Here is a 12,202-nt window from a genome sequence, read left to right as displayed (position 1 = left end):
AGGTCTATAAGCACAGTGTAATCTCCAATTAATCTTTAGCACCTGGGCCAGTAATTGAGTTGTTTTGGTGATAAACGCCGGGCCATTGTCGTCGGATCCCAATGCTAGCGGGAGGCCAAATCTGGGGACAATTTCAGTCACTAACTTCCTTACAACTACTTGTGCTGTCTCTGACTTTGTAGGAAAAGCTTCTGCCCATCCAGAAAAAGTATCAACGAACACAAGCAAATGCCGGTATCTATATTTACCTGTCTTTACTTCAGTAAAATCTACTTCCCATTGTTCTCCCAGGGCTTGTCCCCATAGCCTAGCCCCTGAGGGAAGATTAATTCCTTTACCTGGATTGACTTGTGCACAGGTGGAACATCTTGTAGTTACCTGCCAAGTCATCTGGTGAAGTCGAGGGTTATAATAGTCCCTTTGAAGAAGTTCAGTTAATTTGGTACTGCCAAGATGAGTGCTCTGATGATCTGTTTAATTAAGACTCGTCCCAGGTGTTTAGGGACCAAGACCCTATTATTTGGGAGTATTTTCCAACCTCCTGAATCAGTTCTGGGTTTTAGGGCTTTTCCAATTTTAACTTCTTCTTCAGTGTAGTTCGGGGAATGTGGCAAGAGCTGCTCTGGCAAAACAGGGAGAATCTGGAGAGGCCCCACTGGTTTTTGTGCGACCTCCTTGGCTGTTGCGTCAGCAAAGGCATTTCCTTTTGTCACTGGGGAGTCAGTAGTTTGGTGTCCCTTACAGTGGATAATAGCCACCTTTTTTGGTAACCAGATGGCTTCTAATAGGGCCAGTATTTCAAGTTTACTTTTTTATCTCTTTGTCTTCTGAGGTTAAGAGGCCCTGCTCTTGATAGAGCACTCCATGTACGTGTGCTGTTGCATATCTACTGTCCATGTAGATATTAACAGTTTTATTTTTTCCCCACCTCAGGGCTTGGGTTAGGGCTATGAGTTCTGCTTTCTGGGCTGAGGTCCCACGTCCCAGAGCCTGTGCCCAGATAACCCAGTCAGCAGTAACCACAGGTATGCCCCTGCATACCTGACTCCTTCAGACATGTAGCTGCTTCCATCCATGTACAGTTCCTCATCAGGGTCTGGCCATGGCTGATCGGTGAGATCAGCCCTCAGATTAACCAGGGATTCTAGTATCTCATGGCAGTTATGCAGGGGCTCTGAAGGCTCATAATCTGGGAGCAGGGTGGCAAGGTTGAGGGAGGCTGTCTTTAATAAGGGAATCCTGCTTTTTCTCCCCCCAGCACTGCTGGGCCTGCAAGTCTGTGTGGAGCCTCGAATGCGGGTCTCTATTCAGCAGGATGGGGTTTGTTAAAAATAAGGCTTACTTTAAGAGATACCAAGTGAAACTCAGAAGACAACGAGAGAGGAAAACTGATTACTATGCTCAGAAACGCTTGGTGACACAGGATAAAAATAAGTACAACACACCCAAATACAGAATGATGGTTCATGTAACTAACAGAGATATCATTTGTCAGATTGCTTATGCCCATATAGAAGGGGATATGATAGTCTGTGCAGCTTATGCACATGAACTACCAAAATATGGTGTGAAGGTTGGCCTGACAAATTATGCTGCAGCATATTGTACTGGCCTGCTGCTGGCCCGCAGGCTTCTCAATAGGTTTGGCATGGACAAGATCTATGAAGGCCAAGTGGAAGTATCAGGAGACGAATACAATGTGGAAAGCATTGACAACCAGCCTGGTGCTTTTATGTGCTATTTGTGTGCAGGCCTTGCCAGAACTACCACTGGCAATAAAGTTTTTGGGGCACTGAAGGGAGCTGTGGATGGAGGCTTGTCCATCCCTCACAGTACCAAACGATTCCCTGGTTATGATTCTAAAAGCAAGGAATTTAATGCTGAAGTACATCGGAAGCACATCATGGGTCAGAATGTTGCAGATTATATGCATTATCTAATGGAAGAAAATGAAGATGCTTACAAGAAACAGTTCTCTCAATACATAAAGAACAACGTTACTCCAGACATGATGGAGGAGATGTATAAGAAAGCCCATGCTGCTATACGAGATAATCCAGTCTACGAGAAGAAGCCTAAGAAAGAAGTTAAGAAGAAGAGATGGAACCATCCCAAAATGTCGCTTGCCCAGAAGAAAGATCGGGTAGCTCAAAAGAAGGCAAGCTTCCTCAGAGCTCAGGAACGGGCTGCTGAAAGCTAAACCAAACAGCATTTTTTTATGAGAATTTTACAAATACAGGGCAATAAATTTATTGAATAAGCAGCTAAAAAAAAAAAAGAAGAAGAAGAAGAAGAAGAAGAAGAAGAAGCGAATCCTGGGGGGAAATCTAGCAACAGCACTTGGTACTGGGTTATACGCGAATTGGAAAGCCACCTTTCAGGCGGGCTTTTTAGTAAAGCCTCTACCGAGTGGGGGGCAATTATACACAAATCCTGCCCCAAGGTGAGCTTAGAGGCTTCTCTCACCAGGATGGTTGTTGCCACAATGGCCCGCACGCATCCTGGCCAGCCAGAGGCTACCGGCTCCAGCCTTTTGGACAAGTATGCTACCAGTCTATTCCAGGGTCCTAACTTTTGGGTTAGGACCCCTTTGGCTATTCCTCGGGTTTCAGCAACATATAACTGGAAAGGCTTGGTTAGATCAGGCAGTGCCAGTGCAGGGGCATTCACAAGTGCCTGCTTGAGGATCTCAAAAGCTTTACACTCAATTTCAGTCCAAAGGGTGTCCCCTTTTTCCTCCTGTGCTGGCATACAGGGGTTTTGCTATCTCAGCAAACTTGGGGATCCAGAGCCTACAGTATCCCACTGCCCCCAGAAACTCGCATACCTGTCTCTTAGTCTGGGGTTGTGAGATTTTTAAGATGGCCTCAATTCTACCAGTGGAAAGACTCCTTTTCCCTTCCTTTAGTTTATAACCCAGGTAGGTTGCCATCTGGGTGCACAGCTGGGCCTTTTTAGCTGAAACATGGTATCCTAGCTGAGCCAACTCTGCCAGTAAATCCTCAGTTGCTCTCTTACGCGTGGCTTGGTCCTCCGTGGCTAGGACAAGGTCATCCAGATACTGCAAGAGAGTCACTTCTGGATGCTCCTGTCTAAAGTGAACTAGGTCCTGACTCAAAGCCTCGTCAAACAGGGTGGGTGAGTTTTTGAAGCCTTGTGGCAGTCTTGTCCAAGTTAACTGTCCGAATACCCTCCCTCCGGGTCAGTCCATTCAAAAGCAAAGATGGATTGACTTACTGCAGATAGAGGAAGTGAGAAGAAGGCATCCTTCAGATCCAATACAGTGTAAACATAATGGCCTGGAGGTAGTAGACTCAGAAGTGTACACAGGTTAGGCACACTTGGATGGATGGTCTCAATCCTCTTGTTAACTTTCCGGAGGTTCTGTACCGGCCAGTAGTCATCAGTCCCCGGTTTTTGGACAGGGAGCAGAGGAGTATTCCAAGCCGACTGACAGGGAACCAAAATATTCGCCTCCCAAAATCTTTTAATATGGGCAGTAATTCCTTTTCTTGCCTTTAAACTGATGGGATACTGTCAAATGCGGATGGGAGTAGCCATACTAGTTAGCTGTACAACAGTAGGTCAGTGGGAAGCCAATCCAGGCGGGTTAGCTTCTGCCCACACACTGGGAATTTTACTTTGGAGTTCCCGTAGATATAGGCTTGGGACTGGGTGTGAGGGTGCTCTTTCCATTAGTAAATATTCCTCCGATAGGGGACACGTAAGGAAGATAGCAGAGGGGCTTTGGTTGAATGAAAGTTCAGCTGTATCCCCCTGAAAGGATATGGTGGCTCATAGTTTCTGAAGCAGGTCCCTTCCCAGGAGCAGATACGGACACTCAGGCATCATCAGGAATGAATGAGTAATGGTTCTTGTCCCTAGGTCAGTTATCCTAGTCTTTGTCCATGGGTAAGCCTTAGTTTTCCCCGTGGCTCCTTGTATTAAAACTTTATTGTCAGATACAGGCCCCCCAGCCCTCTGTAGGACCGAATGTGTAGCTCCAGTGTCCACCAGGAATTCTATTGGCTTGCCCCCAATATTTAAAGTTACCTTGGGCTCCTGGGGGCTCATCATGATGAAGCCCCAGCCCCGTCATTTTGCATCTTCCACAAGAACTGGGGTGGGTTTAACCCCAGCCTGCAGCTGGCAGGGACAGTCCTGTTTCCAATGCCCATGACCTTTACAGTAGGCACACTGATCAGGGTCTAGATTGTTTCTTCTTCCCCTATCTTCTCCTTTCCGTTTCTTCATGCCTTGTCTAGAACATTCTCTATCCTTTTTGGGCTCAGCCATAGCAGAGACCAAAATTTTTGCCATTGTCTTTGATTCCACAGTTCCCGGGTCCTCCCAATTATTGAAAATCTTCTGAGCTATTTCTACCAGTTCAGACAGCAATTTTCCCTCAAAACCTTCTAACTTCTGCAACTTCCTCCTAATATCAGGGGCCAACTGAGTGGCAAATGCAATACTAATAGCACGCCTATTCTCAGGTGCCTCAAGGTCAATAGGGGTATCCAGGCGGTAAGCTTCAAAAAGGCATTCTAAGAACGTTGCTGGAGACTCATTGGGTCCCTGTACAGTTTCGCTTACCTTAGAGAGATCAGTAGGCTTTTTAGCCGCTGCCCGTATGCCCCTAAACAGAGTCTGGCAATACTGATTGAGAGTCCCCTTACCTTGATCTGAGTCAGAGTCCCAGTTAGGACGTATAGAAGGGAAGACATGTTGCGCATGCCCCAAATCCGTAGTCGGTTGTCCATCAGGGCCAAGGATTGTCTTCATAGTCTCTCTCTGTATTCTTTCCCACTCCTCAGAGGTAAAGAGAGTTTGGAGCAGCTGTTGACAGCCTTCCCAGGTGGGCTGATGTGTAAAAAAGTCTCTAAAAGAGAGATTAGGCCCTGGGGTTTCTCAGAAAAGGAAGGATTCTGGTTCTTCCAATTATACAAGTCACTAGTTAGAAAGGGCACATAGACCATGAATGGTGGCCAATCAGAACCCAATGGGGGAGGCACTTGTTTTAAGGGGAGTAAGGCCGCCCCTGGGGATGAATCAGGAGAGGAACCATAATGTGAGCCACTCCAAGTGTGTGGGGGCTCATTGGCTTGGGGCTCAGTTCCATCTCATTTTGGGGTTTTCCAGGGGCAGAAGCATATGAAGGAGGTTCTGACAAAATAGGATCCTCCACTGAAGTAGGCAAGACTGGGTATAATTTGGGTTATTTTTTATCCCCAGTGGAAGGCTTGGTTATAAGAACTGTTGTTTTAGCCTTTCCACCTGGCTTTTTTGCAAGCCTGTAGCCACTTTGGGTTATCCACTAAAATATCACTCCAAATTTGTATATAAGGAATCTGATCAGGGTGCCCTGGGTTTCCAAAAACTATAGCCTGAACACGATTGGTGAGGGTGGCCTGGGTGCTTCCTTCTGGCGGCCATCTCACACCAAATGTGGGCCATTCTTGCTCACAAAATTTCTGTAAATCAAAAGTATTAACATGAACCCATAGGGCTTTGCCCTGCGCTGAAAGTCCAGAAATTTTTCAAAAAACATTCAATAGGTGTACAGTGGACACAAGGTACAGACTGGGACTGGCCCATTATTGCACAAGAAAACACAATCTCAGAGAAAACGCCCAACTACTAGAGTGGAGGCACTTCTACCAAAAGACACACACCAAGTCGATCTCGGAGCCAGCGGAGGTACCGATATCTGCCTCTGCCAATATGCGCCTTTGGCAGGCTAGACAATAATGGTGGCAATCGGGACATCTGGGATCAGGCCCGGAAGGCCGTCCTTCCCATGCATAAAACCCGCATCTGTCATTGGCCCGGTCTCTACCTGGTTCCACACTCTGTTCACAAAATCCCATGCAGAATGCCTAAAAGGGAATTGGTCATGATATAATATTTTTACTGTTAGCCCCCTTTTTTTTTCCCCCTCAGAGTTTTACCGAAGTGAGACACTTTATAATTCTGAGGGCTCCCAGTGCAACAGCTCCAACCAGCATCATTGTTATTGATGCCCAACCTCTCCTCTGCTGATTTTCCAGGCTTTGGTTCCCACATAAAGTTCTGAATCCTTCCCAGCCTCTGTTCGCGTGAATCCAATCAGTCAGCCACGTCTCTAAGTGAGCCACCATCCAATCCTGTACTTGTCCCCTGCTGTTTTAATCCCTTATCACGATTTTCAGCACACAGTGTAACCCGAAAACAAAGAGAGCCAGGGGGAGGCCCCAGTTGGGACTCCCTTCCGATTGGCCAGAGCACTGGGCAGAAATCACATCGCGTCAACACCCGCTGCGGGTCTTCCCAATGCTTTGTTTTAATTAAACAGTCGGATTCCCCTGGTCGCCACCAGTTCTAAGTCGGCTGCGAGGCGCCTCCGAGGCTAGGCACCGCAAGAAGGGCCTGGCTCGCGTCCATAGTCACTGCCCACGCCGCCGGCCCCCCAGGTGTCCGGGCCCGCCGGTAGACCAGGACCCCCACGCCCCCGGCCCCTGCCGCCGCCGGCGCGCGACCTGGCCCCCCCAAACACACACACACACACACACACACACACACACACACACCGTCGCTGTCACCTCCCTCCCCGGCTCTCTTCTCCCTGCCACCGGCCCAACGACCCCGGGGAAGGAGGGGGGGCGGGGAGGGAGGGAGAGGGGGAGAGAGAGAGAGAGAGAAAGCGCGAGCGAGCAGGAGGGGAGGGAGGGAGGAGACCGCAACTGACCGGCAGCAGCGAGGGAAGTTCCGGGAGCCTATGGAGGAGGTGGGGGGGGGGCTCTTTACTCATAGCTTCTATTCAACAGGCGTCACAGGAACATGACCTCATCACATTAACACAAAGGGACTTCAACACCGTTTCTCTCTTACCAGTAAACAAGCTCGTGCTATTGTGCGTTCCTGTGCTTCTTGTGCACCCTTAACCATCCCTTCTTTACTACCAGGTTGTAATTCACGAGGCTTGAGAGGTAATCATATTTGGCAGATGGATGTTACTTATGTTACATTTTTTGGCCGTCTTCGTTATGTTCACCATACTATTGATACTCATTCTCACTTTCAGTGGGCCACTGCTCAAAGTTCTGAAAAGGCTGATGCTGTTATCACTCATCTATATTCTTGTTTTGCAGTAATGGGCCTTCCGGCTATACTTAAAGCAGACAATGCCCCCGCCTATACTTCTAATAAACTTGCTTCCTTCCTTCAGCTATATTCCATACACCATATTACAGGAATTCCCTTAAACAGTCAGGTTCAAACAATCATCGAACGGGCCAATCACACCCTAAAGCTTCAATTACAAAAACAAAAAGGGGGAGTCCCTGAGTCTCCTCATCGTCATCTATTAAGAGCACTCTTTACCCTTAATTTTTTAAATCATTGGCAGACTTTAAATTCCTCTACAGCTGGAAAGTTAGTTAATATATGGATTGGTAATATGTCACTTAACCATTCAGCTTCTGCTCCATTTCAGGTTGATCTTCATACTAATGTCTCTTGGCCTTTATTGGCTTGTGTGTCCTATCCTTATTTGCTGCTGCTAAGTGTTGCTCGGTGGAATGAGTCCACAGGAAATATCTCCTGTCTTAGTAACTGCTCTTCATATACTTGCCTTAACCGCTCTTCATGGGCTAACTTCAATGCTAGTTCACAAAGTTTATATGTTTTAAGGACTAGGACAGAGCTTTGGATTCCAGTTAATTTATCCCGGCCTTGGAGTGAATCTGCCTTAATTACCACCTTTTTAAACAAAATAACTTCTTTGAGCCATAGAGTTCAAACAGCTATCGGTCTTATAATTGCCATTGTGGCAGGATTAATATCTATAGCTGCCACAGCTGCTACAGCAGGAGTAGCGTTACAACAGTCTGTTCAGACCGCTGACTTTATCCGTAAGTGGCATGAAGACTCCCACCGACTGTGGCAACACCAACAGGAAATTGATAGTCGTTTAGAAGGAGAAATCTTGCACTTACAAAATACTGTCCAATGGCTGGGAGATCAAATTCAAGTCCTAACCACTCAGTCATTTTTGCGTTGTGATTGGAATTCTTCCAGGTTTTATGTTACGCCTGCCTATCCCTTTTAACAGTAGCAAACATTGGCGAGTTCTATGCCAACTGCTGACTGGAGGGCGCAACCTGACGGCTGATTTGCAAAGTTTAGAGCAGGAAATAACCAGTGCATTCCAAGAGAATTTGCCAGAATTTAATGAACAAGATTTCTTTCAAGGTTTGGCAAATGGCCTGTCACAAGCTAATCCTTTAACTCCTTTGAAATCTTTCCTTAATAACATAGGAACTAATGTCGGAATTTTAATTGTTCTTATTCTTTGCCTGTTTTTAGCCTACAGATGCTGACACTACCGAAGAATAAAAATCAACCAACACAATCAAAATATCATGACGGTCTTTGAACATATTCGATCTCAAAACTTAAAAGAAAAGGGGGAGATGTAGGGGCTGTCCCTGGGCAGAAAATTGGTTTTTGCCCAGAGTCAGCGAAACTGGATGTGCTTCTTGAGGCCAGAGATCAATAGGTCTGGACATGGCCTGTTGAACAAACAAACTGTTCCCTATGACAGATAGCCAAGGGCCTGGGGTCTTGCACGCAAGCCAAGGCATCTCATTGTCTACACTCAGTGATGAGATCAAGAGGTTGAGATGCAAACATTCACCTCCCTTGAGCAATCGCCCAGAACGAATGGAACAGGTTACCTCAAGGCATCAAAGAAAGTCAAGTACCAGGAAGTAGCTGTGGGGCAGAAAGTATAAAAATAAAATGACTGGTGCTTTTGGCACTGCAGTCTTGTACCATCTTTGTGTGTCTGTGTGTTTCTTTCTGTGTTCATCCCCCGTTCTGTAATCGGGCCGCGACATAAAGCCTGCCCAGACTCCCCAGAGAGTCATCTTGGCAATTCTTGACTCTTTCAAGGAGATATGATTAGTCAAATGTAACTAGGTAAAATAAATAAGAGTATATGAGGCCCAATTTTAAACCAGGTACCTTGCAGATAAAGGAAACCAAAATATTCCCCTCTAAAACCTGAGGATTATTGAGCTAAAGAAGGTTAAAATGCAAGGGGACACTATGCCCCTCACTCTGCTTGCCTGATGGCAAAATAGCAATTTAGAAAGGCAAAAACTTCCTGCCCTCCTTTCTGCCTTTTCCCCCCTAAAAATAGACCTCTTTACAAGGCTTGCTTATCCGCTCAGAGACTGTAGCACCAGAGGATGTGGGAGAAGACTTTACTCTTCCCGTTAATTTACCTTCCTACATTTTACTGCCTTTTGGAAGCCTGAAGATGCTCTCTTCTTTGTCTTGTAATTTAAGCAAGGTACCTAAGTCACTGCCTTGAGAGAGAGAGACTTTTCAACTGAGGCCTTGTGCACATGATGTATAGGTATAGCTCACGTCAATAAACTTCTGGTTTTTCTCTTGTTAATCTGACTTTTGTTTTCAGGAGTATCTCAACTAAGAACCAATGAGGGAAAGAAAAGAAATTACATTTTCTTCCCTACAAAATCTGACCACTTACCTGAGTTCTGCTAGATATAACACAGCTAAATTCTTTTAAGTAACATATACTTAAAAGCATTACTCAGCAAATTAGTACAGTGCCTCTGCTGGCATAGCTATAAACTGAATGACTTGTATTTAGACAAAGGTAAGAAAACTTTTTTCTGTAAAGGGCCACAGAATAAATACATTAGGCTAGGGTTTCTCAACCTCAGCACTATTCACATTTTGGGCCAGAAAATTCTTTCTTGTGGGGGACTTTCCTTGTCACTGTAGGATATTTAATAGCATCCCTCACTTCTACTCCCTAGGTGCCAGTAATATCTCACTCCCAGCTGTGACAACCAAAAAATATTCCAGACATTGCCAGACGTCCCACAGGGGGCAAAATTGTCCCCAGTTGAGAAAAATTAGTATAGATTTTAAATTCCATATGCTCTCAGTCACAACTACTAAGCAGTACCACTGTAGCACAAAAGCAGCCATAGTTCAGGAATACTATTTCAATAATAGGAAGCTGGGCATGTGAACTGAGGAATCCAAATAATCCCTGCATTCTAGAAGCTACTTTCAAATATAGCATAGGGCAGTTATATAGAATTAATGAGATTATGTCAGGCACCATGTTTTAACCAGAAAGATTATGATTTAAATTTGAAATAAAGCTTGTAAACCTGGCAAAATAAAAAGCAGCCATAGACAATATGTAAATTAATGGACATGGCATTTACCCAATAAATATTTATGGAAACTGAAGCTTGAGTTACACATAATCTTCAAATGTAATAAAATATACTTTTAAAAATTTTCTTTGAAGAATTTACAGATGGCAAAACCATTGTTAGCTTGTGGGATAAACAAAAGCATGTGGTGAGCCATAGTTTTCCAACTCCTATTTTGTTTTCTTTTTAAAAGTTTAATAATATATTTTATTAAAACTGCCATATCCAGATAATATCATTTTAAGATATAATGATAAAAATTAATGAAGTTTTTACATTTTCTTTTCATAAATTATGTATTTACATTTATAACACATCTCAAGTTGGACTTAGCCACATTTTAAGTACTCAAAAGCCATATATGGCTAGTGGCTACCATATTGGGCCATGATACCCTAGAATATTTGCTTTTAAATATTAGGCATGCTTTCTATGAAGAGGCCCTAGTCAACTGGAACATGAGATCACTTTCTCTTTGAAGGTAAAGCCCTCTAACTTCTGTTACTGGTCCAAGTCCACCAAATAATCAATTGAAAGTAATGTTGAGGTTCCTATCTTGGAAAGAATGTACATGAAACCCACCATGACAATTTTCATCCAATTTATGATCGTATTTCTGATTGTCAAATCAAAATTTTTATTTAGCTTTGCAATTTCTTTCTTGACATCTTGAACAGAATTTATTAATCCTAGAAGGTCTGGTAAACAATGACTGTTTTGGTATAACTGGGTTTCTGGACATACAAAGCTACAGATTTCTCCCTTGCAGACACTGGCCTTGGCATGCCTAAAACAAGCAGATAGCCTTTTTTCTGTTTACTCCACAGCTATTTAGTATGTGACACTTAGTGCATTGTAAATAGGGCCATCTATTGAAAGATACATTTGATTATACTCTACCAAATGTCTACTTTATTTTTTTATTTTTTTTTTTTTTGAGACAGAGTCTCACTCTGTTGCCCAGGCTAGAGTGAGTGCCGTGGCGTCAGCCTACCTCACAGCAACCTCAAACTCCTGGGCTCAAGCAATCCTCCTGTCTCAGCCTCCCGAGTAGCTGGGACTACAGGCATGCACCACCATACCCGGCTAATTTTTTTCTATATATATTTTTAGCTGTCCATATAATTTCTTTCTATTTTTTTTAGTAGAGATGGGGTCTCGCTCTTGCTCAGGCTGGTCTCGAACTCCTGAGCTCAAACGATCTGCCCACCTCGGCCTCCCAGAGTGCTAGGATTACAGGCGTGAGCCACCGCGCCCGGCCCAAATGTCTACTTTAAAACAGTAAACATGAGAGCTTATAGTTAACATCTTACTGTTTTAAAAAACACAATTTCACATATATATATATATCTACAAACATAATAAAGTGGTCAATATTCAAAGCAAATAGTAAAAACTCAAGTAGCCCTAGCTTTGCATAGTTCCAGAATGCATGAATTGTGATTACCATGGTTTAAATAATACAAGTCAACAAATAACAAGGTTTAAATTTCAGTTACCATGGTATATTGACTGTGATATTAAGTAAAGTACAAATCTCACTGCTGGGTCTTTAGCACATAAATTACTCTGTACGTAACAGATGTGCATCATGATCAATGACCAATCACATCACTTATTTCACAGTCTTCTGGTGATCGGTCACTGAGTATCTATTCAGTACATGTGTAGAGAGCAAACTATGTGTTTGTGTTGCCTCTTTGTTTCCCAGTGATAAACCCAAGTGACATTTAACAAAAATATATAATGAAAAAGGGAATTGGCCAACAAAGATGAAAACTCCAGAAAGAAACTAAAAGTGATAATGCTAAAACTAAAATTCAAATCAAAGATAAATGAAGTTAGAGAAGAAATATCTAACTGTGGGAATGTTGATGCTGCCACTGGTTGGAGAGGCTATAGATATGAAGCCAGACATCAGCATAAATGAGGAATTTAGCTGTGACCACCAACCCCTGTTTTAG

General features: G+C 44.0%; 1 protein-coding gene across 1 annotated transcript; it reads left to right on the top strand.

Moving 5' to 3' along the window:
- The first annotated feature begins 1,315 nt into the window (after positions 1–1,315).
- Positions 1,316–2,223, top strand: LOC138378246 (large ribosomal subunit protein uL18-like). The gene has a single exon (XM_069463595.1). The coding sequence runs from the start codon at positions 1,316–1,318 to the stop codon at positions 2,198–2,200; it is 885 nt and encodes a 294-aa protein (XP_069319696.1). The 3' UTR covers positions 2,201–2,223.
- The last annotated feature ends 9,979 nt before the right edge of the window (positions 2,224–12,202 follow it).

The sequence above is a fragment of the Eulemur rufifrons genome, chromosome 30 (assembly GCF_041146395.1).
Source record: "Eulemur rufifrons isolate Redbay chromosome 30, OSU_ERuf_1, whole genome shotgun sequence".
Classification (NCBI taxonomy): domain Eukaryota; kingdom Metazoa; phylum Chordata; class Mammalia; order Primates; family Lemuridae; genus Eulemur; species Eulemur rufifrons.
This window is presented reverse-complemented; position numbering and strand designations above follow the sequence as displayed.

Bases quoted from the DNA above. Each gene is read 5' to 3' on its own strand.
- LOC138378246 (XM_069463595.1), top strand. From the start codon at position 1,316: ATGGGGTTTGTTAAAAATAAGGCTTACTTTAAGAGATACCAAGTGAAA.